This window comes from Limanda limanda, chromosome 6 (genome assembly GCF_963576545.1).
Source record: "Limanda limanda chromosome 6, fLimLim1.1, whole genome shotgun sequence".
Lineage (NCBI taxonomy): Eukaryota > Metazoa > Chordata > Actinopteri > Pleuronectiformes > Pleuronectidae > Limanda > Limanda limanda.
Genome location: NC_083641.1, coordinates 30,718,963 through 30,746,161, shown reverse-complemented (window position 1 = coordinate 30,746,161; position 27,199 = coordinate 30,718,963). Strand labels below are relative to the sequence as shown.

General features: G+C 41.4%; 5 protein-coding genes across 5 annotated transcripts; 1 reads left to right on the top strand and 4 right to left on the bottom strand.

Moving 5' to 3' along the window:
* Positions 1 to 4,603: 4,603 nt before the first annotated feature.
* Positions 4,604 to 5,557, bottom strand: LOC133004017 (olfactory receptor 4E2-like). Its single transcript, XM_061073882.1, has one exon. The coding sequence runs from the start codon at positions 5,540 to 5,542 to the stop codon at positions 4,604 to 4,606; it is 939 nt and encodes a 312-aa protein (XP_060929865.1). The 5' UTR covers positions 5,543 to 5,557.
* A 1,747-nt stretch (positions 5,558 to 7,304) lies between these two features.
* On the bottom strand, positions 7,305 to 8,261 carry LOC133003071 (olfactory receptor 4E2-like). The gene has a single exon (XM_061072659.1). The coding sequence runs from the start codon at positions 8,244 to 8,246 to the stop codon at positions 7,305 to 7,307; it is 942 nt and encodes a 313-aa protein (XP_060928642.1). The 5' UTR covers positions 8,247 to 8,261.
* A 6,723-nt stretch (positions 8,262 to 14,984) lies between these two features.
* LOC133003070 (olfactory receptor 4E2-like) lies at positions 14,985 to 15,941 on the bottom strand. Its single transcript, XM_061072658.1, has one exon. It carries the CDS (start codon positions 15,924 to 15,926, stop codon positions 14,985 to 14,987), a length of 942 nt encoding a protein of 313 aa, XP_060928641.1. The 5' UTR covers positions 15,927 to 15,941.
* Positions 15,942 to 17,559: 1,618 nt separating this feature from the next.
* Positions 17,560 to 18,510, bottom strand: LOC133003069 (olfactory receptor 4E2-like). Its single transcript, XM_061072656.1, has one exon. The coding sequence runs from the start codon at positions 18,487 to 18,489 to the stop codon at positions 17,560 to 17,562; it is 930 nt and encodes a 309-aa protein (XP_060928639.1). The 5' UTR covers positions 18,490 to 18,510.
* A 2,715-nt stretch (positions 18,511 to 21,225) lies between these two features.
* On the top strand, positions 21,226 to 25,176 carry LOC133003068 (olfactory receptor 10A6-like). The gene is made up of 2 exons (XM_061072655.1): positions 21,226 to 21,272; positions 24,249 to 25,176. The coding sequence occupies exon 2, from the start codon at positions 24,256 to 24,258 to the stop codon at positions 25,174 to 25,176; it is 921 nt and encodes a 306-aa protein (XP_060928638.1). The 5' UTR covers positions 21,226 to 21,272; positions 24,249 to 24,255.
* Positions 25,177 to 27,199: the final 2,023 nt, after the last annotated feature.

The following is a 27,199-nucleotide window of genomic DNA, read 5'->3' as shown; positions in this document are numbered from 1 at the left end:
GCGTCATACGTCATTGCCACACCTCTCTCTCTCTCTTTCACACACACACACACACACACACACCCACACACACACACACACACACACACGGACACATAGACACAGACAGACATACATAATCCATAGGTTTCACATGTGTTTCTGAATTGTGATAAGTGCTGCTGCTGCTGTTATCTTTGAAATATTGGAGTTTGTTAAAATGATGAATCATTAAATAACTGTTGGGACTGAGGCCCAGTGATCTGAGTTTTCAACAAAGGCCCATAAAACTTGAGGCCTAAACGCGATCCTGAGACCAGCCCTAGAGTGTTCCGGGGTGTCGACACCCCAAACCCCCCCCAGCAGCAGGCCCTGGTGGGAGATGCTGCAATCAGCTCTGCTGAGACCTAAATGAAACCTGAGACTTCCACTGAGGGTGAAGCCCGCCCCTTGGGGCCAAATTCTGATAGTTAATTGGCCGGGGGCCACACTGACCCCTGACCCCTCCTCCCAGGGGGGAGTCACCTGGAACATGACTTAAAAAGGCTGTGCTCCCAGAAACCTCTCTCTTTTTACTCCGATGCTGACGTGACAACGAGACCCCCCCCCGGGGTCTCACTAGTTAACCCAGCAACTTAAGGAGGCAACTAACTCTTTGTTCTCTTTTTCTACTCCAACGCTGAAGTTACCACTAGGCCTCCCGAGGCTTTACCAGACGACTCAGTAAACTAATGGAGGCGATAAAACATTTATTTTAACTCATTCCAGTATTCTTCTTTCATCTCAGTCAAAGTTTTATTTTGAAAAGACTTTTGCTGTTTTAACTTGAAAAGACAAACAGGAATCTCACTCGGGACGAGTGAGACACGGACTTTACTTTTATTCTTCTCCCAACACGATCTACAACGGCTACAAGCAGCCGCACGTTCCTGTGAGTGAGCACGAGCTCCGCTGCTGCAGAAGAAGACGAAACCTCATCTCGCCACGGAGCACGACGGATCGGCTCCGGCCCAGCTGCGGTGCTCACGAGAGCCCGCCTGAGAGACTTCAAGCGATTCACTGAACCTCCGGGAGATTCGCGCCAACGCGCATGCACCCCACGAAACCATGGTTACAGTAAGAGAGGCTTATGTTGTCTGGGCAGATGTTAGTTTTAATACGTAGCGTATTGATTTAATACTTGAGTGTATGTTGTTGGTGGAACCTCCGTGTTCCATTGTTTTAGCCGGCCACTACTCCGAGCCAGACACTTCCGGTTTCCGGTTTGATGGCAATGTTTTGTGTTGCAGTGAATAGGGCCGTGAGAAGCGCCTCCGCCCGCACTGTTAACGTCTGTGTGAGTCTGCAGTGATTTCACCGATCAGAACCTCGGCCCACAACGTTCGCTTGAGGGCTGAGGGGTGAATCACTGTTAATCTATCTCTGGCGTATTTTTAAGAGCTTCTTTGAACTCTCCTTACATGTTTTCTCTCTCTCTCTCTCTCTCTCTCTCTCTCTCCTTCTAAACCGACCTATACACACTTCCGATCTGTATTTAGAATACAGTTCATGTAACATAGTTAAATCTATATTCAGAGAGGCTGAACACATCTGGAAACCATTCGGCCCCCAAAGCCAAGCAGAGATAAGAATTCTCTTTGTCTGAAATTTCCTTTGTGTAATTCATGTGACGACCACCAGTGTGAGCTCCGGCCACATGGTGTCATTAACATAGACTCCATCTTGAATAACGCAAGTTAACCCACCATTTTGAGTCTATTATTGCCACGCCTCCTCTCTCTCTCTCCTCCCATCCTGGCTCTAAATTCATAACGGCTCCGCCATCTTGTTTTGTAGTCAATCCGCCATTTTGAGAGTTTTTAGGCCTTGATTCCACGAATCATGATCGGCCTCCATCTTAGATGTGACTGCGTCATCGCCACGCCCCCTTCCTTTTCTCTCTTTCTCTCGCACACACACACACACACACACACACTTTGATAGACACAGACAGATGCACACACACACAGATACACATAGATGAATACATGTGTTTTTCTAAATTGTGATAAATGCTGCTGCTGTTGTGATCTTTGAAATATGGGAGTTTGTTAAAAGGATAAATCATTAAATAACACTAACTTTATTTCACATACACACACATAGACACATACACACAGAGAGACACTTTGACACAGACACACACATAGAGACAGACATACATAGGTAGACCGCAGGTTACATGTATTTTCTGAATTCTGTTAAGTGCTGCTGCTGTGTTTATCTTTGAAATATCGGAGCTTGTTAAATGATAAATCATTGAATAACATTATAACTTCATTTCCCCTTTTTAATAAATACTTTTGTAATTAAAGTATCTGTAGTCTGTGATTATTTGTGCATATGTATGTGATTGCAGCTGGATTATGATTGCCTGTGCTCGAACTTAGAAGCCTTCACTGTTTATTAAGTAATCGTTAATATTAACTATTAAGATTATTAATTTAACCAATATCATATGAGACTGATATTTATAGTTTGACTCGTTGGTCCCTGTAACCAGGGTGGTGCCCCGCTACGATAAGTAAATATTACAGATTGTATCATTCTTAATTGATAATTTTATTGTTTTCATTAATTATTTAACTATTCTTAATGGATAACCTTATCATTTCTAATTAATTATTTTACTATTGTTAAGTGATGGCCTTATCATTTTTAATTATCTTTAATAAAATAATTTTATTATTTTAATAATCATATTTCATGATTATGAATAATTAGCCAACGTCAACTCTACTCCTATTGCATAACACTTTTGCGTACGGCATTGCCGGCTTTGGTACGTACGTACACTTTTAGTATGAATCCTACGCACTCTTTTATAAATGAGACCCCTGGACTCAGAGTTCAGCAGAATCGTGTTTACAGTTTTTCTCGATTGTTTAAGCATGATTTTCAAAACAGGGCCCGGTGTTTCAAAACACTACACACAATCCGCACAACACCTCAGATCCTTTGCAAAATGAAACACTCTTGTAAAAACTATACACTAATTTATCAAAACCATATTTTGTTACCATATGAAACACACACGCTTTATATGACTTAATTCTGTTTGAGCCAGTTATACACTGCTGCTGCTAACCTCAAACACTTTTAGCAATTCCAGTTCTCAGTGATTAGAGTCCTGTAAGTGAAGTACACAGAGGAAGTGCACAAAGACAATAAATTCACCAAACACTTCACAAGACCAATGCTGCAGACTCATGAAAATATGATTTATTTCTCTCCATATTCCCAAATCAGTCAACATGTCAACATGGAGAATCACAACAAAACATGTCCCAGTTTTCATGCTACTACAGGAGTGTGCATAACACTGTAAGCTCAGCAAATATCAGACAAGCAGAAGATTCTGATTCCAGTTCAGGTCACAATGACAGATTTCACTGATCTGCTGAGATCTGAACTCTGAGTCCAGATCCTTCAGCCTCTCCTTCTCCTTCTCCTTCTCCTTCTCCTTCTCCTTCTCCTTCTCCTTCTCCTTCTCCTTCTCCTTCTCCTTCTCCTTCTCCTTCTCCTTCTCCTTCTCCTTCTCCTTCTCCTCCTCTGTGGATTCCCCCTCTCACCCTCACTCTTCTTCCTCTTCTAACTCCTTACATTTTGGTTGAAGTCAGGTGAACTCACCTGCTGCTTTTGTATAATGCTTAAACCTGATTGGTGTGTCTACAAGTTAGTGTTTTGCAAATCACTGTGTGTATTGTTTTGCAAAAAGTGTGAGTCTGACATTGTGCTGATAGTGGTTCAGATCTGGGCCCATGTTTTGCTCCTTGAGTGTAAGGTTTAGATAATTGTGTAATACTTTGGATTTTAGCGTTTATGCAATTGAAAAAAAATGTAATTTGGATCATGTTTTTGTGCTTATTAGGGTCAGGGTCAGGGTCAGGGTTCGCTGCCTTTCACACACTGTTCATCAGCAGATGATTATTCTGGAGGGAAATCAGACTGTGACCTTCCACTTAGAGAAACACATCAAGTTCTCATTGATATCAGGGTTGGTTTACTTTAATAATTACTGTCCTTAATTATATCGTAGCAAGGTTTTGACACAGGGACAGATGAAATATGACATGTTCAATGAAAACTGTTATTAGAAATAAACCATTTGTTATAATGTCTGTTTTAAGAGTTAAACCTTGTCACAATAAAACAATCCTTTTTCAATCAAATCAAGTTCATCTTTTCAGTTTAAAAGTTCCTGAAATGTTTCTCCCATTTTATAAATATTTTCTTAAATCAACAGCTTCGTTATTCCATATAAATTCAAATAGTTAAATCTTTACACAGTTGAGGTGATGATGAAAGCGATGATTCAGAATGTGAAGAAAAACACAACAAGCCTCTGGTTCTATAGAAGTTTGATATATTCTGGTTCCTTAGTGGTGCATGAGATCTCATCTATCTAATCTAAACTGGTTCCTTAGCGTAGTCAGTTACTTAATTAGTTACTTAAAGGTTCAGTGACAAATAGTGGTTAAGTGTCATTTTGCAGCTGAACATGATACAAAATGAATCTCAGTTGATCTGTTCATTTCCTTTTATTCACAATAAGCAGTTTTTAAAGTTGTCAGAACATTTACAGTCACATTTTCCTCCCAAAGAGCAGATTCTTGTATATGATGCGTATTTTGGACATTTGCAGTCCGAACAGTAAAGGGTTGACGAGCGGCTGACACGTGAGCCAGTACAACGATAATACAACACGTAACACTTTGGGAACACTGCTCATATCAAACCTGCTCTGAACTATTTCAAAGTAAACCCCGAAGGAGAAGTTGAGCAGCGAGGCCAGGTGGGGGGTGCAGGTGCTGACGGCCTTTTGTCTCGTCTGCTTGGAGCCAGAGAAACAAACCTTTAAAATCCTCACGTACGTGTAGAGGATTAAAACAACAAGACTCAAAATGACTGTAAACATGTGAGTGAGTCCCAAGATGTTGTTGACTGAGGTGTCGGAACACGACAGTTTGACGATATAATGATTGTCACAGTAAACCTTGTTGATGATGTTTCCACACAGCTGTAAACGGGCAGTCAGAAAGATGAAGAAAATATTGTTTAATAGAGGATATATCCAACTTAAAGCAACGAGCCTGGCGATCTTATTAGAATTCATACGTGTGTTGTACTGCAGAGGACAACATATAGCAAGATATCTGTCATAGGACATCACGGCTAAATTGAAAAACTCCACGCCACCGTAAGAGTAGAGACAGAAAACCTGCAGGAGACAAGCTGGAGCAGAAACCGTGTGAACGTCTGAGAGAATCTGGAGCAGGAGGAGAGGAAACAACCCTGTGCTGCCATACAGTTCATTTACAAACAGGCTGCACAGGAACACGTACATAGGTTCATGGAGACTTCTGTTCATACAGATAACTACAATCAGCAGCACGTTGGCACAAAGGATCACAACATACAAAATGAAAAGTATCAGGAAAGAGAAGTATTTAAAAAGTCCCGTGTCAACGTGGGCAGCGAGTGTGAAATAAGAAACTTCTGTCGAGTTCAATGTGATCTTCATTTCAGTCCTTTGAGTGAAGATTAGCACAGTTCAGGCAAAACACACATTGTGTATATATACATATATATATATGTATAAATATATAAGTCAAACTTACCGAAACCTTATTTAAATTCAATATAACACAGGTTGTCACTGAAGTGCTCACAGTCCCCCCCGCCTGCTGTGGTGACTTCCTTGACTGAGCCTTTTGAAGTCAATGGGTCACTGGTTCCCCTGGTCCCACTGGTTCCTCTGGTTCCCCTGGTTCCTCTGGTTCCTCTGGTTCCACTGGTTCCCCTGGTTCCCCTGGTTCCACTGGTTCCTGCTGCCGTCAGAGGAGTGGGCGTCAAACCTTTTCTGTGACGGAGTCACAAGCAGCGACGGACGGCTGCTCACTATCAGCTGCTCGGAGCCGATGTCTCTTCACAGCAAAGTCACCTCATGTTTTCTCACATGTTTGAAAAAGGGTCTGATTCAGCATCATAAAGTCTCACTGCAGAGCACTAATAATAATATATTATATTATATTATATTATATTATATCATATACTATTATATTATATTATATCATATTATATCATATTAAATTATATTATATTATATTATATTATATTATATTATATTATATTATATTATATTATATTATATTATATTATATTATATTATATTATATTATATTATATTATATTATATTATATTATATAATATTAAATGATATGATATTCTATTCTATTCTATTCTATTTTATTCTATTCTATTCTATTCTATTTATATATTATATAAATAGAAAGCTGACTGTAGTTTAATGGTCAAAGCAACGGTGATGAAATCCTGATGCTATTAAAGACCTTTGAATGACCTCAGTGACCTTTCCAGCGTTTCTCCTTCAGTCGTTTCTCTAAATGTTCCAACAGTTCCAGTCGAGGTAACGACATGAAAAGAGGATTCCTTCCCCTGTTTGCTTTAAAATCTAATTCTGAAAAATAAGCTGGGATTAAAATATCTTTTTATAGTGAAAGTGTAGAGATGATGTAACTTTGAGTTCGCAGTTAATGAAATGATTTAATTGTTACTACGTCAGAGAGAATAAATATATTCTGTGAATCATTATCAATCATTTGACAATCTTATCAATAAACAACTTTCACCTCTGATTCTTTTAGTTTTAACAGCTTATATTGAACATTGAATAATTGTTCATGCAGCGAAGGGGAAATGATTTCTGTCTGTTTTACAGAAAGTCATTCGTAGAGACAATTGCTGTGAAGGACAAACAGAGACAGATCTGTAAAAGAGACAGAAACTGGTGCTTCTTCTGAGCTTGAGGATTTTAATCACAAGATTCTCATGACACAAATTTTATAATCGAGAACAGAAAAATACACAGTGACTTCTTTACAGGTTCCATCGACATGAATTCTGTGAGGAAAGTGAAGTCATTTAGTGAAAGATCATTTTTAACCACAATAAGTGATGAAGAGACAAGTACCTCCAGCTCCTGGTCCCAGTCTCAATAATAAAGACACCAGTAAACTGTGAAACACTTAATATCACAAAGTTCTCTGAAGACCTGTCTTTTAAAAACACCTTTTAATTTGACTTTGGAACAATTAATCTTTAAAATAATCTTGCTTTAGTCTTTAAGTCTGTTGGTGTAATATCACTTTTTATCCCTGGTGCCTAAGTTGAAATCTTGTTTTAATAAGTGAAGCACTTCGAGCGACATGTTTGTTTCAATGTTAATAAGTTGAGTTTAATATTCTTTGCTTGACAGATATAATTAGAGTTTTTTCCTCCACAGCATATTTTTACACACGATGCGTATTTTGTACATTTTCAGTCCGTACATAACAGGATTGAATAGCGGCTGACATGTTAGCCAATATAAAGATAACACAACACGTAACACTTTGGGAACACTGCTCATATCAAACCTGCTCTGAACTATTTCAAAGAAAGCTCCGAAGGAGAAGTTGAGCAGTGAGGCCAGGTGGGGGGTGCAGGTGCTGAGGGCTTTTTGTCTCGTCTGCTTGGAGCCAGAGAAACAAACCTTTAAAATCCTCACGTACGTGTAGAGGATTAAAACAACAAGACTCAAAATGACTGTAAACATGTGAGTGAGTCCCAAGATGTTGTTGACTGAGGTGTCGGAACACGACAGTTTGACGATATAATAATTGTCACAGTAAACCTTGTTGATGATGTTTCCACACAGCTGTAAACGGGCAGTCAGACAAAAGACGAAGAAAATATTGTTCAATAGAGGATATATCCAAATTAAAGCAACGAGCCTGGCGATCTTATTAGAATTCATACGTGTGTTGTACTGCAGAGGACAACATATAGCAAGATATCTGTCGTAGGACATCACGGCTAAAGTGAAAAACTCCACGCCGCCGTAAGAGTAGAGACAGAAAACCTGCAGGAGACAAGCTGGAGCAGAAACCGTGTGAACGTCTGAGAGAATCTGGAGCAGGAGGAGAGGAAACAACCCTGTGCTGCCATACAGTTCATTTACAAACAGGCTGCACAGGAACACGTACATAGGTTCATGGAGACTTCTGTTCATACAGATAACTACAATCAGCAGCACGTTGGCACAAAGGATCACAACATACAAAATGAAAAGTATCAGGAAAGAGAAGTATTTAAAAAGTCCTGTGTCAACGTGGGCAGCGAGTGTGAAATAAGAAACTTCTGTCGAGTTCAATGTGATCTTCATTTCAGTCCTTTGAGTGAAGATTAGCACAGTTCAGGCAAAACACACATTGTGTATATATACATATATATATATGTATAAATATATAAGTCAAACTTACCGAAACCTTATTTAAATTCAATATAACACAGGTTGTCACTGAAGTGCTCACAGTCCCCCCCGCCTGCTGTGGTGACTTCCTTGACTGAGCCTTTTGAAGTCAATGGGTCACTGGTTCCCCTGGTTCCTCTGGTTCCTCTGGTTCCTCTGGTTCCTCTGGTTCCTCTGGTTCCACTGGTTCCCCTGGTTCCTCTGGTTCCACTGGTTCCTGCTGCCGTCAGAGGAGTGGGCGTCAAACCTTTTCTGTGACGGAGTCACAAGCAGCGACGGACGGCTGCTCACTATCAGCTGCTCGGAGCCGATGTCTCTTCACAGCAAAGTCACCTCATGTTTTCTCACATGTTTGAAAAAGGGTCTGATTCAGCATCATAAAGTCTCACTGCAGAGCACTTATAATAATATATTATATTATATCATATTATATCATATACTATTATATTATATTATATCATTTTAAATTATATTATATTATATTATGTTGTGCAATAGGAGTAGACTTGACGTTGGCTAATTATTAATAATCATGAAATATGATTATTAAAATAATAAAAGATTATTTATTAAAAATAATTAAAAATGATAAGGCCATAACTTATCGTAGAGGGGCACCACCCTGGTTTCCAGGGACCAACAAATCAAGCTATAATTATCAGTCTCATAATGATAAATGTCAAATTAATAATGTCAATATTTTAATATTAACGATTACTTAACAGTGAAGGCTTCTAAGTTCTAGGGTTCGTTGGCTCTCAGCCAATGAGAATGTCAGGGTCCCGACCTTAGTGGGCGGGGATTCGACCTCAGTGGGCGTTTCAGAGTCTCATTTGGGTTTTTGCAGAGCGGCCTGCAACATCTCCCCACCAGGGCCTGCTGGAGGGGGGGCACAGTGGGGGTTCAGGACATGCTTCCCCCACCAAGGCGAGGCTCCAGGCTGTCTAGAGAAGGTGTGAATTAAGACTGAAACTGGTTGAACTGGTTTCAGCTGGGCCTTGTAGGCCTCAAGTATTTACAACCTATTGTTTGATGGTCACTCAGGACCTCACCCCCAACAATCCCCCTTTGGTCTGAAAAGTGGGTCGTGACCCGGTTTCCAGGGCACACTAGGGTCGAGAGTCCAATGATAATCCATGTGAGGTAATCCTTGAGTGGAATTGAAGCATTGAAAGTTAGTTCATCATGAGGCAGAGATGCATAAATGTCTTTGAGGCATGGGTCTAAACAGAGAGAGGTAATTGTCTGGGCAGACAGAGGCTAAACAACATATATTCTAAAACACGGCTCACATTTTCAATTTCACCTAATGCTTATCGGCAGTTATTGTTAACATACCAATGAATTTCGGTGAAGAGTGAAATGAAAGAAAAGTGGAAAAAGGAACAGAAGAAAAGTTTGAGTGGGTGCGGGTGTTTTGAGGTAAACATGTGTGTTATCCTGTCAAACCAAAACATTTAGAAAGGCGAGTCACGTTCTGTTGTTCGCTTATCTGTGAATATATGGTAAATCCTATTTCTAGGTTTGCAAATCTACAGATATTGAAATTGCACTGCCAAGACTGAATTGCCAAGTGTACCCGTGAGGGCTGCACAACCGTAGTGGTAACGACTTCAAAATCCTCAACGAGGTCTAAGGAGTTCACTACCTGAACGTACGTTTGTACAATTTACTCACAGAGGGTCTAAGGCATGCAACTATTGATGGAGTGAGTGGTTTGAGCGTTTTTTTTTTGTTTTAAAGTTGGGATTTCTTTCCCCCCCTTTCAGATGTGGAGGTGAGAGGGGGTTTCTGGCAGCGCCTGGTCCTTCCCAGTCATTGAAGTCATCTTTGGGAGTGGAGAAGGAGGGCATCTGCTTCTAGTTTCGCCAACGGGGTTCAGTGTCTGGTCTCTTAGGGGAGCCTGGAGGAACCCGTGGCACCATGTGTCTTATTGCTTCATCCACACATCTCCGTATTTACTCCTCTGTCCCAGGATGCATCCCATGTGTTGGATTTCGGTCACCACATCTATACTCCTGGTACTGATAAGGTTTCCTTCGGTTCCAGCCCCTACTTCTCTGTGGAGAGGGATTCAGGTGCTGAGGTCGAAACTGTTTGTGGGCATGGTTGAAATCCTCACCCCCTTGGTTTTGAGGGGCACCCTGTTGGAAGGGTCGTTGTTTCTGGTTGTCTTTGCTGGGGTTCATCTTGGCGTGGGGAAAGTTGTCATCTTCCAGCGCCGGGTCCACATTTAGTTGGACTTGAACTGCCAGAACCACGGTGTCGTCTTCGTTGAACCCTCGGTTGTCTGGGTCGAAGCGATAAATGTCTTTTTCAAGGGGCTCTAGCCGCTGGTTGCGGATTTCCTCTCTTTGAGGGGGTGCTGAGTCATCAGTGTCTTTTGACTCGAATGTGCCACGGTACTCATCTTCGTGGCCACCATCTCTTGCACCGGGGGTTGGAGGACCATCCAGGACGCGACCGTAAGTCATGGTGCGCCTCTGCCTGAGTGGCAGACTGGGAATCTCCTTCAGCCCTCCAGGACGGGTTCCTTCCGCCGTCGTGATGTTGATCAGCATGGCTCCGTGCAGGATGTGTTCGTTCTGGCTGGAGTGGATGCTTAGTGTCCGCTGGACAGGCGTTTGATGTTGCCTCATAGCGGTCCCAGGTCACTGCACGTCTAGGGGTTGAGTCCGGCTCCCCCTTTGGTGTTGAGTGGGTCGGAGCGGTTGACTGCTGGGTGTGTCTGGCCCGCCAGAGCAAAGCTTCCTCTGCATGAGGGTTGCGTAGCTGTGCTCGCAGCTTTTCTCCCAGTGTCTCTGTTCCGCTGGCTCCACCGGGAATGACGTCAGCTCCTGGCCCTGTCATCAGGGATATCAGCTTGAGGGGGGGGGCAGCTCTGTTTGACTGTGCCCCCCTTTCTGCTGACCTTTGACCTGCGTGTGCTCCTGCACCGCCTGGTCCTGTTCTTTGCGGGTCTCGATGATATGCCGCAGGTGGAAGTTTTTCTCCTGCTCCGTTCGACATGCTGCTTGCATGGCTCTGAGCGCCTTCGCATGTTCTTGGGTCTGCAGCTCGGCTCTCTGCTGGTAGAGGAGTGTCAGTTGACCCAGAGCATGGGGTATTTTTGGATGCGGGCCAGTGGGGTTGATGAGTGCATGGACAGTTCTTGATCTTACGATCGCAGGTACTTAATTCATACTCACTCAACTCACTCACCGCATCATTAAAAAAATTAATCAGACTGGCTACAGTCTCTGATAGGACGTCTGGTCCTGAGGGAGCACTTGCCCCATGGTGATACATGCTACTCATCTTCTAAGTGCGAAAAGACACCTGGTGGACTGCTCAAGCTCGCTTGGATAAAAGCGGGAAAAACACTTAATTAAAAACTACACAACAAGATGCACAGGTGATCTTCACCCTGTGTCTATATAGTAGCAATGAAGGATAGCTCTGTGGCTCAATCCTTAAGACCTAGTTGTTCAACAACTAGTCTCCTCAAAACTAGTCTCTCAAATCTAGTTTGTCTCCTTAAGATTAAAAAAAAACATGCAGAAAATCTCCTATAAAAATGACTAACTACTGAAACGCAGTCAGCAACCAACCATAGTTACACAAAAGTCTTCTTAGCAAAGGGAATTAAGAATAAAGAAAATTCAAAGAGAAATTAGTTTCAAACCTATGTCTCTCTTCAAAAATTAATCATAATTATTGTGCATTGAGATGACACAACCACTTATATGCTAGAAGCAACCAACCACGGATACACAAGGCACTGGTATACCGGTTTGGCAAAGGTTCAAATGAATTAAAAATAAAAACTTGCAAAAAAGAATAAATTTTCAGAATTATTTTCTTCTTTAACAACTAATCATGATCAATTCAAAATGAGAAAAAAAAAAAGTTTTGAAAAAATTAAAAAATTAAAATTTTTCGAAAACATTTAAATTTTCAAAAAAAATCAATATCTGGAAAAAAAAGAATCTGGATTATTGTACACAGTATTATGATACAGCTGGAGTTAGATAGCCTCACAGGGGGCACCATTTATGTTGTGCAATAGGAGTAGACTTGACGTTGGCTAATTATTAATAATCATGAAATATGATTATTAAAATAATAAAAGATTATTTATTAAAAATAATTAAAAATGATAAGGCCATAACTTATCGTAGAGGGGCACCACCCTGGTTTCCAGGGACCAACAAATCAAGCTATAATTATCAGTCTCATAATGATAAATGTCAAATTAATAATGTCAATATTTGAATATTAACGATTACTTAACAGTGAAGGCTTCTAAGTTCGAGCACAGGCAATCATAATCCAGCTGTATTCACACACTTATGCACAAATAATCACAGACTACAGATACTTTAATTACAAAAGTATTTATTAAAAAGGGGAAATAAAGTTATAATGTTATTCAATGATTCCTCATTTTAACAAGCTCCAATATTTCAAAGATAAACACAGCAGCAGCACTTATCACAATTCAGACAATACATGTAAAACCTGCGGTCTACCTATGTATGTCTGTCTCTATGTGTGTGTGTGTCTGTGTCAAAGTGTCTCTCTGTGTGTATGTGTCTATGTGTGTGTGTGTGAAATAAAGTTAGTGTTATTTAATGATCCATCATTTTAACAAACTCCCATATTTCAAAGATAACAACAGCAGCTTATCACAATTTAGAACACGCATGTAACCTCTGGTCCATCTATGTGTCTCTGTGTGTGTGTATCTGTCTGTGTCTATCAAAGTGTCTGTGTGTGTGTGTGTGTGTGTGTGTGTGTGTGGGTGTGTGTGTGTGTGTGTGTGAGAGAGCGAGAGAGAGAGAGAAAAGGAAGGGGGCGTGGCGATGACGCAGTCACATCTAAGATGGCGGCCGATCATGATTCGTGGAATCAAGGCCTAAAAACTCTCAAAATGGCGGATTGACTACAAAACAAGATGGCGGAGCCGTTATGAATTTAGAGCCAGGATGGGAGGAGAGAGAGAGAGGAGGCGTGGCAATAATAGACTCAAAATGGTGGGTTAACTTAACAGACGTTAACAGCGTGGCTGGAGGCTTTCCCCGCGGCGCTCAAACACTAAACAAAACCCGGAAATGAACCGGAAGTAGCGGCTCGTCGTAGCCGGCTAAAACAATGAGACTCAGCGGTCTCGCAACAAATACAAACAAATATTAAACAATATGCTACGTATCTGCCCAGATAATCAAGTCTCTTACTGTACAACCCTCGCGATGTGCCTGCGCGTCTGCACGAATGTGTCGGGGGCCAGTGAATCACGTGGTCTCTCTCACGAGCGGAGCTCCGGGCTCGGCCGCTGGACCGGAAAGGGAAGCGAATTATTCCTGCTGCCTTGACGGAATGAAACTTCGTCTTCTTCTGTAACAGCGGAGAACGTGCTGTTTTACAGGAACGGAGTGGATTGCCTCTTACTCCTCAGCGGGATGAACGTCGCGCTTCTGCAGGGAACGGCTTGGTGGAAGCCGTTTGTGGATCGTGAAAAAAGAAAAAGTCTATGGAAGTGTCGGAGTCCGTCCAGCTGGGCACTTCCTGTTTCGGTCTTCAAGTTAAAACAGCAAAAAGTCCTATCAAGATAAAACTTCGACTGAAATAAAAGAAGAAAATGAAACGACTTCAAATAAAATGATATTAAACAAACGTCTTGCCTCCTTAGTTACTTAGTCGTGTAGTTAGGCCCCTGGAGGGTCTGGAGACGACTTGAGCAGGGTGAAAAGAGAGTCTCTTAAAAATACCGAGTTAACTAGTAAAACCCCTAGGGGTTCTGTTGTCGTTTAGGCATCTGAGTGAAGAGAGAATGATTTTAGTGAGGTCCCTTGCTTTATACCACCTGAGGACTTCCTGCTTCCTCAGGAAGTGGTCTAGGGTTCAGTTGGCTCTCAGCCAATGAGAATGTCAGGGTCCCGACCTTAGTGGGCGGGGATGTTACTACGTCAGAGAGAATAAATATATTCGGTGAATCATTATCAATCATTTGACAATCTTATCAATAAACAACTTTTACCTCTGATTCTTTTAGTTTTAACAGCTTATATTAAACATTGAATAATTGTTCATGCAGCGAAGGGGAAATGATTTCTGTCTGTTTTACAGAAAATCATTCGTAGAGACAATTGCTGTGAAGGACAAACAGAGACAGATCTGTAAAAGAGACAGAAACTGGTGCTTCTTCTGAGCTTGAGGATTTTAATCACAAGATTCTCATGACACAAATTTTATAATCGAGAACAGAAAAATACACAGTGACTTCTTTACAGGTTCCATCGACATGAATTCTGTGAGGAAAGTGAAGTCATTTAGTGAAAGATCATTTTTAACCACAATAAGTGATGAAGAGACAAGTACCTCCAGCTCCTGGTCCCAGTCTCAATAAGAAAGACACCAGTAAACTGTGAAACACTTAATATCACAAAGTTCTCTGAAGACCTGTCTTTTAAAAACACCTTTTAATTTGACTTTGGAACAATTAACCTTTAAAATAATCTTGCTTTAGTCTTTAAGTCTGTTGGTGTAATATCACTTTTTATCCCTGGTGCCTAAGTTTAAATCTTGTTTTAATATGTGAAGCACTTCGAGCGACATGTTTGTTTCAATGTAAATAAGTTGAGTTTAATATTCTTAGCTTGACAGATATAATTAGAGTTTTTTCCTCCACAGCATATTTTTACACACGATGCGTATTTTGTACATTTTCAGTCCGTACAGAACAGGATTGAATAGCGGCTGACATGTTAGCCAATATAAAGATAATACAACACGTAACACTTTGGGAACACTGCTCATATCAAACCTGCTCTGAACTATTTCAAAGAAAGCTCCGAAGGAGAAGTTGAGCAGTGAGGCCAGGTGGGGGGTGCAGGTGCTGACGGCCTTTTGTCTCGTCTGCTTGGAGCCAGAGAAACAAACCTTTAAAATCCTCATGTACGTGTAGAGGATTAAAACAACAAGACTCAAAATGACTGTAAATATGTGAGTGAGTCCCAAGATGTTGTTGACTGAGGTGTCGGAACACGACAGTTTGACGATATAATAATTGTCACAGTAAACCTTGTTGATGATGTTTCCACACAGCTGTAAACGGGCAGTCAGACAAAAGACGAAGAAAATATTGTTCAATAGAGGATATATCCAAATTAAAGCAACGAGCCTGGCGATCTTATTAGAATTCATACGTGTGTTGTACTGCAGAGGACAACATATAGCAAGATATCTGTCGTAGGACATCACGGCTAAAGTGAAAAACTCCCCGATGCCGTAAGAGTAGAGACAGAAAACCTGCAGGAGACAAGCTGGAGCAGAAACCGTGTGAACGTCTGAGAGAATCTGGAGCAGGAGGAGAGGAAACAACCCTGTGCTGCCATACAGTTCATTTACAAACAGGCTGCACAGGAACACGTACATAGGTTCATGGAGACTTCTGTTCATAGAGATAACTACAATCAGCAGCACGTTGGCACAAAGGATCACAACATACAAAATGAAAAGTATCAGGAAAGAGAAGTATTTAAAAAGTCCCGTGTCAACGTGGGCAGCGAGTGTGAAATAAGAAACTTCTGTCGAGTTCAATGTGATCTTCATTTCAGTCCTTTGAGTGAAGATTAGCACAGTTCAGGCAAAACACACATTGTGTATATATACATATATATATATGTATAAATATATAAGTCAAACTTACCGAAACCTTATTTAAATTCAATATAACACAGGTTGTCACTGAAGTGCTCACAGTCCCCCCCGCCTGCTGTTGTGACTTCCTTGACTGAGCCTTTTGAAGTCAATGGGTCACTGGTCCCACTGGTTCCACTGGTTCCCCTGGTTCCTCTGGTTCCTGCTGCCGTCAGAGGAGTGGGCGTCAAACCTTTTCTGTGACGGAGTCACAAGCAGCGACGGACGGCTGCTCACTATCAGCTGCTCGGAGCCGATGTCTCTTCACAGCAAAGTCACCTCATGTTTTCTCACATGTTTGAAAAAGGGTCTGATTCAGCATCATAAAGTCTCACTGCAGAGCACTTATAATAATATATTATATTATATTATATTATATCATATACTATTATATTATATTATATCATATACTATTATATTATATTATATCATTTTAAATTATATTATATTATATTATATTATATTATATTATATTATATTATATGATATTAAATTATATGATATTCTATTCTATTCTATTTTATTCTATTCTATTTATATATTATATAAATAGAAAGCTGACTGTAGTTTAATGGTCAAAGCAACGGTGATGAAATCCTGATGCTATTAAAGACCTTTGAATGACCTCAGTGACCTTTCCAGCGTTTCTCCTTCAGTCGTTTCTCTAAATGTTCCAACAGTTCCAGTCGAGGTCACGACATGAAAAGAGGATTCCTTCCCCTGTTTGCTTTAAAATCTAATTCTGAAAAATAAGCTGGGATTAAAATATCTTTTTATAGTGAAAGTGTAGAGATGATGTAACTTTGAGTTCGCAGTTAATGAAATGATTTAATTGTTACTACGTCAGAGAGAATAAATATATTCTGTGAATCATTATCAATCATTTGACAATCTTATCAATAAACAACTTTCACCTCTGATTCTTTTAGTTTTAACAGCTTATATTAAACATTGAATAATTGTTCATGCAGCGAAGGGGAAATGATTTCTGTCTGTTTTACAGAAAATCATTCGTAGAGACAATTGCTGTGAAGGACAAACAGAGACAGATCTGTAAAAGAGACAGAAACTGGTGCTTCTTCTGAGCTTGAGGATTTTAATCACAAGATTCTCATGACACAAATTTTATAATCGAGAACAGAAAAATACACAGTGACTTCTTTACAGGTTCCATCGACATGAATTCTGTGAGGAAAGTGAAGTCATTTAGTGAAAGATCATTTTTAACCACAATAAGTGATGAAGAGACAAGTACCTCCAGCTCCTGGTCCCAGTCTCAATAAGAAAGACACCAGTAAACTGTGAAACACTTAATATCACAAAGTTCTCTGAAGACCTGTCTTTTAAAAACACCTTTTAATTTGACTTTGGAACAATTAACCTTTAAAATAATCTTGCTTTAGTCTTTAAGTCTGTTGGTGTAATATCACTTTTTATCCCTGGTGCCTAAGTTTAAATCTTGTTTTAATATGTGAAGCACTTCGAGCGACATGTTTGTTTCAATGTAAATAAGTTGAGTTTAATATTCTTTGCTTGACAGATATAATTAGAGTTTTTTCCTCCACAGCATATTTTTACACATGATGCGTATTTTGTTCATTTGCAGTCCGTACATAACAGGATTGAATAGCGGCTGACATGTTAGCCAATATAAAGATAACACAACACGTAACACTTTGGGAACACTGCTCATATCAAACCTGCTCTGAACTAATTCAAAGAAAGCTCCGAAGGAGAAGTTGAGCAGCGAGGCCAGGTGGGGGATGCAGGTGCTGAGGGCTTTTTGTCTCGTCTGCTTGGAGCCAGAGAAACAAACCTTTAAAATCCTCACGTACGTGTAGAGGATTAAAACAACAAGACTCAAAATGACTGTAAATATGTGAGAGAGTCCCAAGATGTTGTTGACTGAGGTGTCGGAACACGACAGTTTGACGATATTATAATTGTCACAGTAAACCTTGTTGATGATGTTTCCACACAGCTGTAAACGGGCAGTCAGACAATAGACGAAGAAAATATTGTTCAATAGAGGATATATCCAAATTAAAGCAACGAGCCTGGCGATCTTATTAGAATTCATACGTGTGTTGTACTGCAGAGGACAACATATAGCAAGATATCTGTCGTAGGACATCACGGCTAAAGTGAAAAACTCCCCGATGCCGTAAGAGTAGAGACAGAAAACCTGCAGGAGACAAGCTGGAGCAGAAACAGTGTGAACGTCTGAGAGAATCTGGAGCAGGAGGAGAGGAAACAACCCTGTGCTGCCATACAGTTCATTTACAAACAGGCTGCACAGGAACACGTACATAGGTTCATGGAGACTTCTGTTCATACAGATAACTACAATCAGCAGCACGTTGGCACAAAGGATCAACAAGTACAAGGACAGGACCATCGTGAAGTACAAGTATCTCAACAGACCAGAGTCCACATAAGCAGCCAGAATGAAATAAGAAGCGAGTGAGGAGTTCATCACGATTCTTTACGTTCATAAAACAAACGAGTTCATCGAACGATAAACTGAAACCAAGATCCTCTCACAGCGTAAAAACACATGCTTCCTGGCCGGTGATCCCCCCCGACTGAGCCCAGACGCCTGCAGCTTCCTTTAACCTTCAAACCAGGGCAACGCCCTCAGCTGCAGTGTCACAGTGTGACGTCCCAGGAGATCACATCAGACACACAACTAACACAAACACACAAATGAAACAGCCACAGTCGTGTTTCTGTCTGACTTCTCTGGAGTCCTGTCATCCGTGTATTCTCAGTATCCGGACGAAATCTTACCGAATAAAATAAACCTGTTAAATGTTTCACAGACAGAAAACTGATTTTACATGGGTTTGATTTATACTTTACGCGTTTTCCAAGTAGTTGAAGTAAAGATGTCACATGATATATCATCTTTGAAATGTTAGCCATTCATGTCTGTGTCACTTCCTGTCTAGTGTGAGTTTTTTGACCTTTTCTAAAGCGTCTCCTGAGAACAGAGGTTCAGTGATGACACTGTGGCTGAGTGGCAGAGCGCTGGTGCAGGTGAATCCAAACATTGTGTTGAGTGAGAGTCTGGACCAGAACCTGGTCCAGACCTGGTCCAGACTCTGTTCGAAAGGGGGGGTATCCTCCTGATGTTGTACAGCATGAATCTACAGGAACGTGTTGTTACAGTAATGTTGGCAGAGAGGGAGAGTCGACTGTGGAGTGTCACACCCAGGTTCTTCAGGAGAGAGTGAGGGAAACAGCCAGCGGACAGGGAGGTGTCGACAAGATGGGTGAGAAAAGGAAGAAGGTCAGCGATAGACTGGATGAGAGTGGATCAAAGGGGCAGGTGGTCGGGGGGGGGCGGAGGTCACCAAGGTAAGAACTCAATTGGGAGACGGGGTGAAAGAGGAAAGACAAGGTGATGAGGATGAAGATGAAGATGATGGATACGTAGTTACAAAAAGAGGATTAGAAAAGGAGGAGCGTAGGTCGTCTGTCTTTTTGTATTGTTGACAAAGTGGCTTGGTAGAAGGGTGGGGTGGGGGGGGGACTGGGGGATCAAGGACGGTAATTCTGGACCAAGTCTATTGACCTCAAAGGTAGAAAGTAAAATAGAACTTAGTCCTTAACAGAATTGGAATATAAGACAAGCACTTGAACTGGTTCTATTTAACTCTTTAAAACACTTGAGTGGAACAGGACAAACTAACAATCTACTTCACCTCAGACAGCAGATACAAGAGAAATCTATTTATACATGATTTGCTTCATTTGGTTGCCATGGTGACATTATGTCGGTATCACTAGCAGCTTCAGCACCTTCAGGCGCAGTACTCCACAGTAGAACAGTTTCAAGTACTTCAGTTCTTCACAATATTACAGTACTCCACAGTACCACCGTACAACAGTACTCCACAGTACTGGAGTACTTCACAGTACTACAGAACTCCACAGTACTCCAGTTCTTCATGGTACCACCATACAACAATACTCCAGTACTTCACCGTACAACTGTACTCCACTAGATCACATGCACCAGATGAACGTCCTCGTGGTTCAAACATTATATCGTCGGAGGTGAAGACTGCAGCTGCTTCCTCTTCTTCTTCTTCTTCTTCTTCTTCTTCTTCTTCTTCTTCTTCTTCTTCTTCTTCTTCTTCTTCTTCTTCTTCTTCTTCTTCTTCTTCTTCTTCTTCGTTGGTGGAGGTGTAGTTGTGAAGACAGAGGAGGTGAAGGAAAGCGCGTGCAAATTTATATAGGTTTCTGTATGTTTATTGAATGTTCAGTGTTTTGTAGTGTTTGTGTACGTTTAGTGTAGTTTTTCTGTGTGTTTGCCGTGTCTCGTGGCGGGGATGGCGTCCGCAGGGACGCCGCCGATGTCCCTGAGACATGGCGTCAGGCTGGTGCCTCAGCTCAGCTCCACGGTGGAGCAGGTGCTGCTGGCCGTGGGGGAGCAGGTGGGACATGAGAACATATCCTACGCTTCCAGGATGAACAAGTCGCTGGTGATCTTTTTTAAAGATCCAGACTCGGTCACTAAGCTAATTGAGAGCGGTTTAACTTTAGAGGAGGAGTTCATTCAAGTGTCCCCGCTAGCGGTAGCTTCCACCCGGATCACCGTGTCCGGTGTCCCCCCGTTCATCCCCTGGCTGCAGAGACACGAAGCTGAAGCACGTCCAGTCTCTGAGGAGACAAGCTTTCATGTTTCTGGATAACGAGTCGCAGACACTAGACGTGTCTTTCCGGGTTCGCTACGAGGAACAGTTCTATATGGTTTATGCGAGCTCAGGGAGCATGAAGTGGGCGGCTGTGGCTGAGGGGTAGAGTGGTCGTCCTCCAACCTGAAGGTCGGCGGTTCGATTCCCAGTCTGAACCATCTGCATGCCGATGTGTCCTTGGGCAAGATGCTGAACCCTGAACGGCCCACCATAGAATAACTAAGTGCTGCAAGTAGATGCACTGTATGAATGTGTGTATGAATGGGTGAATGTGAAACTGTACTGTAAAGCGCTTTGAGTGGTCTTCATCAGACTAGAAAAGCGCTATATAAATACAAATCCATTTACCATGAAGTGTTTTCAGTGTGGAGAAGTGGGACACAAAAAAGTGACGTGTCCGAACGGAAGACGTGCGGGGGGGGCCGCTGGAGCGGAGGGAGGGGAGGGCAGCGCCGGGGTGACTCGACCTGCGTGGGGCCAGTCGGCCGGTGCTGCTGCGTCCTCTGCGGCTGCTGGTTCTGCTGCAGCTGTTCCGGCGGAGCCCGGTTCGGCGGCGGTAGTGCCGGTGGCGGCGGCTCCCGGTGCGGCGGATGCGGTTCCGGTTGCTGCGGCTCCCGGTGCCGTGGTTCCGGTGGTGGTAGTGCCGGTGGCTGCGGTGAGGTCCAAGAGGAGATGTGAGAAACAGAGTGTAAATGAAAAGGTGGTTGTTGCCGAGCAACAACAGGAGATGCAGTGTGGTCCTGCACAGCAGGTAGAACCGGTACAGGCTGAAGTTAACAGCAGTCAGGTTAGTGAGATGGACGTGGGGGAAGATTATGAATCTGACAATGCGTCTCTAGCTGACAGCGTCTCACTAAGCGCGGATTTATATTCAGTAAAAGAGATCAATGAGTTTCTGGATGAATCATTTGGTAAAGCAGTGGAAGTAGGGGAGTACTTCCCAGACGTAAAAAAGTTCATTCAGACAGTCAGTACACTTCAGAAGTTGGTGGGGACGGATGTCCTGGATGAAAAAAGAAGATATAGGCTCAGGAAACATGTCACTGCGGCTTATATATATTGTATAAAATTGTGTTTTATATTAAACTGGGCCATGTATAAACATAACTACCCTGATATTGTGCATTCAATACTAAGCTATTCAAATATTCAGGGTTCATATATTCACGTTTTTAATTTAAACATGTGCAAGGTACAGGGTGGCCATGCCACTGCTGTTTATAAACATACAGTGGGTACGTAAAGTATTCAGACCCCTTTAAATGTTTAACTCTGTTTCATTGCAGCCATTTGCTAAAATCAAAAAAGTTCATTTTATTTCTCATCAATGTACACTCAGCACCCCATCTTGACAGAAAAAAACAGAAATGTAGAACATTTTTGCAAATTAATTAAAAAAGTAAAACTGAAATATCACATGGTCATAAGTATTCAGACCCTTTGCTCAGTATTGAGTAGAAGCCTTTTGAGCCAGTACAGCCATGAGTCTTGGGGATCCTCTGCCATTCTTCCTTGCAGATCCTCTCCAGGTCCGTCAGGTTGGATGGTGAACGTTGGTGGACAGCCATGTTCAGGTCTCTCCAGAGATGCTCCATTGGGTTTAGGTCAGGGCTCTGGCTGGACCAGTCAAGAATGGTCACAGAGTTGTTCCGAAGCCACTCCTTTGTTATTTTAGCTGTTGGAAGGTGAACCTTCGGCCCAGTCTGAGGTCCAGAGCACTCTGGAAGAGGTTTTCTTCCAGGATCTTTCTGTACTTGGCCGCATTCATCTTTCCTTCAATTGCAACCAGTCGTCCTGTCCCTGCAGCTGAAAAACACCCCCCCCCATAGCATGATGCTGCCACCACCCTGTTTCACTGTTGGGATTGTATTGGGCAGGTGATGAGCAGTGCCTGGTTTTCTCCACACATACACCTTAGAATTAACGCCAACAAGTTTAATCTTGGTCTCATCAGACCAGAGAATCTTATTTCTCATAGTCTGGGAGTCCTTCATGTGTTTTTTGACAATCTCAATGCGAGCTTTCATATGTCTTGCACTGAGGAGAGGCTTCCGTCGGGCCACTCTGCCATAAAGCCCCGACTGGTGGAGGGCTGCAGTGATCGTTGACTTTGTGGAACTTTCTCCCATCTCCCTACTGCATCTCTGGAGCTCAGCCACAGTGATCTTTGGGTTCTTCTTTACCTCTCTCACCAAGGCTCTTCTCCCACGATTGCTCAGTTTGGCTGGACGGCCAGGTCTAGGAAGACTTCTGGTCGTCCCAAACTTCTTCCATTTAAGGATTATGGAGGCCACTGTGCTCTTAGGAACCTTGAGTGCTGCAGAAATTATTTTGTAACCTTGGCCAGATCTGTGCCTTGCCACAATTCTGTCTCTGAGCTCCTTGGGCAGTTCCTTCGACCTCATGATTCTCATTTGTTCTGACATGCACTGTGAGCTGGAAGGTCTTATATAGACAGGTGTGTGCCTTTCCTAATCAAGTCCAATCAGTTTAATTAAACACAGCTGGACTCCAATGAAGGAGTAGAACCATCTCAAGGAGGATCAGAAGAAATGGACAGCATGTGAGTTAAATATGAATGTCACAACAAAAGGTCTGAATACTTATGACCATGTGATATTTCAGTTTTTCTTTTTAAATAAATTTGCAAAAATTTCTACATTTCAGTTTTTTTTTGTCAATATGGGGTTCTGAGTGTACATTAATGAGAAATAAAATGAACTTTTTAGATTTTTGCAAATTGCTGCAATGAACCAAAGAGTGAAATATTTAAAGGGGTCTGAATACTTTCCGTACCCACTGTACATCTTGCATACAAAACTGAGCTATTAAGGTAATTCACAGATTCATGTTTTTATTTTAAACATACATGTAGAAGAGACAGTGAATCCTCATCTGTGGATGGCACAAATACTCCCACATTAGTGAGATGTCAGACCCTGATAGGTAGCAAACAACTTATCTAATCTTGGATGGATGGAGGTTGTCAGGCAGAGGGTCAAATCAGCCTCACAATATGTTGGATGCATGTTAATGTGTATTGAAGGACATTTAAATTCGTGACAAAAAAAAATAAAATTATAAAAAATTTAAAAAATTGTCTAATCAACCAACGATTTCGCGACCCCCCTGCAATACCTCCGCGGACCCCCTACGGGTCGCGGACCCCCGGTTGAAGACCTCTGCATTAGAGTGAACATGTATAATATGTTTCTAAGGTTAAATATGTTGTCAACCCATCAGCTTGTGTTTCTACGAATGTTACAAATACATTCGGCCCGATCTTGTGAATGAGGTCACTGTGTGGACGCCCCTCAGCCAGAGCAGTTAAAAGAAGAGGTTTCACAGCTTCAGCTCAGTTTGGACCAGCAGCAGGTGAACCTCACCATTCACTTCACCTCTGTGATTTGAAATCAGATCCTCTGTTTTCTAGATGATGTTTTCCTTTACTGAGCCGAGCCTGAATATCATGAATGTGTTGGATTCTGCACACGAGTGTGTGTTTTCTTTTGTTTCCACTTTGTGATGAAAGAATCGTGATGAACTCCTCACTCGTTTCTTATTTCACTCTGGCTGCTTATGTGGACTCTGGCCTGTTGAGATACTTGTTCTTCACGATGGTCCTGTCCTTGTACTTGTTGATCCTTTGTGCCAACGTGCTGCTGATTGTAGTTATCTGTATGAACAGAAGTCTCCATGAACCTATGTACGTGTTCCTGTGCAGCCTGTTTGTAAATGAACTGTATGGCAGCACAGGGTTGTTTCCTCTCCTCCTGCTCCAGATTCTCTCAGACGTTCACACTGTTCCCCACGTCTTTTGTTTCCTGCAGAACTTCCTGTTGTACTCGTACGGAGGTGCAGAGTATTTAAACCTGGCTGTCATGTCTTATGACCGATACCTCGCTATATGTTGCCCTCTGCAGTACAACACACAAATGACAGTGAACAGGATTGCGATACTAGTCAGTGTGACGTGGTTTTGTCCTTTACTTCTGTGTATTGTTATGACGTCGTTGAGCAACTCTTTACATCTGTGTGGAACCATAATTGAGAAAGTTTACTGTGATAACTTCTCCATAGTTAAACTGGCCTGTTCTGACACCACAGTCAACAACATCTATGGACTGTTTGTTAGTTCATTCTTTATATTTTGTCCTCTAATTCTCATTTTCTACTCCTACATCAAGATTCTGAAGATCTGTCTCTCTGGCTCCAAAGGGACGAGACAGAAAGCCGTCAGCACGTGTGCTCCTCACCTGGCCTCTCTGATCAACTTCTCATGTGGAGCTTGTTTTGAAATCATGCAGAGCAGATTTAACATGAAAACGTTACCCAATGTTTTGAGGATATTTTTATCCTTGTATTGGCTCACATGTCAGCCGCTGCTCAACCCGTTAGTCTACGGACTGACTCTGTCCAAAATGCGCATTATATGTAAAAGTCTGGTTTTTGCTGAGTGACTGAAAACACGTATGTTGTTGATTCAGGTCAAAACGTTTCTGAGCTGATTCCATAGTTAATGATTAATACGAGTGAATTAATGTTGTTTTCTTAGAAACAGCGATTGAAATATAATGAAAGAAACAAACAAAGAACAATAAACCTTTTGCTGCAGTTTCCTACTCGTCCTGAACCTTCTGCTGCTGCTGTTCCACACACTCTGCTCAGTATCTGTCATACATGTATTTAAAATACGTATTTGAAACATAAAATAGTATTTTGTCATTTGTATGTGATAAACATTGATTTGGTTAGAGGTTTTATTATCTTTATTGTCCCTCAAGAGGAAATCTGTTATGCAACAAAGAGACAGAAACACAGAAACAACACCCCTGTGGAGGAGGATTCATATTTATATCACAATACTTTAGTGTTCTGTATTTGTGTAGTTTAAAAAAACGTTAAAATACTTTCTGTGAGACGTGATGATTCATAACATTACATTTCATTTACATTTCATAAACATCAGATCACTGCTTGAAGCCTCGGATTGGTGTCGACTCAGTTATTTGTTGGTTTTTATCTGAAGTCAGAACATTGAGGTTCAGAAGTGTCACCAGTTCTCAGTTCCTGTTGATTTAGTAACCGAGGCTGAATCAGATTAAACCTGAGTAACATCAGCAGCTCCCACAATGCACCTTCTCTCTCAGTGTGTAACTTATCTGAGGCTGGTTTGTGTTTTGTGGGAATTGTTCTTAAATAACTTAAATACACAATAATAACAAAATCTCGCCTGAAGGTTGTTCTCCCTGTTTTCTTAATCTGAACATGTTGGGAGAGAGAGAGAGAGAGAGAGAGAGAGAGAGAGAGAGAGCGAGAGAGAGAGAGAGAGAGATGCAAATGCAAACAAACATAGTTTCACGTTGTTTTGATGAATATACACAATTTAAGCCGACATATTACAGATTTGTTGTCATGTACAAAGCATTTGCAGCTGAACTGTCTTGCTGTTACAGAAACATGGCTGCCAGAAGCTTTCTCAAGCGAATCTGTAAAGATTCAAGGTTACAGCTTTCAAAACTAGTTCAGCTAGTTCGTCTTATAGTAGCAGTAACCACACATTGGCAAACATAAAGAACAACAACATGTTGGAGGTGGCATGTATAGTTTAGATAGTTTACCATACGAGGTCATCAAGAGCCACATTTGAGTTTGGAATGTTTAGTGTACAACTACACAACATCCAGGATACTGATATCAGTCGTTTATCGACCGCCATCTTATCCTATGTCTCCATTCAAAGACACTCTGACCAAGTTAAGTGATTGGTTGGATCCGATAAGTACCACAGTTGTTGTAATGGGAGATTTCAATCAAAATATCTTCAAATCTTCTAATATTTCTATCTTTCTGGCAGTCAAAGGATATATCCAACATGTCACCCAAGCAACAACTGAGAAAGGTATATTAATTGACCATATCTACACTACCATTCAAAAGTTTGGGGTCACTTAGAAATGTCCTTATTTTTCAAAGAAAAGCACTGTTTTTTCAATGAAGATAACATTAAGTTAATCAGAAATACACTCTATACATTGTTCATGTGGTAAATGACTATTCCAGGTGGAAACGTCTGGTTTTTAATGAAATATCTACATAGGTGTATAGAGGCCCATTTCCATCAACTATCACTCCAGTGTTCTAATGGTACTTTGTGTTTGCTTATCGCCTTAGACGACTAATGGATGATAAGAAAACTTTTGAAAACCCTTGTATGTTAGCACAGCTGAAAACTGTTAAGCTGGACAGAGAAGCTATAAAACATATCACAACATCACATATCACAACATCAGATATCACACATCACATATCACATATCACATATCACAACATAACATATCAAATATCACAACATCACATATCACATATCACACATCACATATCACAACATCACATATCACATATCACATATCACATATCACATCAGCACATATCACATATCACATATCACAACATCACATATCACATATCACATATCACATA

What these genes read in the sequence shown, in the direction of transcription:
- LOC133004017 (XM_061073882.1), bottom strand. Translation starts at nt 5,542, where the DNA reads ATGAAGATCACATTGAACTCGACAGAAGTTTCTTATTTCACACTCGCT.
- LOC133003068 (XM_061072655.1), top strand. Translation starts at nt 24,256, where the DNA reads ATGAACTCCTCACTCGTTTCTTATTTCACTCTGGCTGCTTATGTGGAC.
- LOC133003069 (XM_061072656.1), bottom strand. Translation starts at nt 18,489, where the DNA reads ATGAACTCCTCACTCGCTTCTTATTTCATTCTGGCTGCTTATGTGGAC.
- LOC133003070 (XM_061072658.1), bottom strand. Translation starts at nt 15,926, where the DNA reads ATGAAGATCACATTGAACTCGACAGAAGTTTCTTATTTCACACTCGCT.
- LOC133003071 (XM_061072659.1), bottom strand. Translation starts at nt 8,246, where the DNA reads ATGAAGATCACATTGAACTCGACAGAAGTTTCTTATTTCACACTCGCT.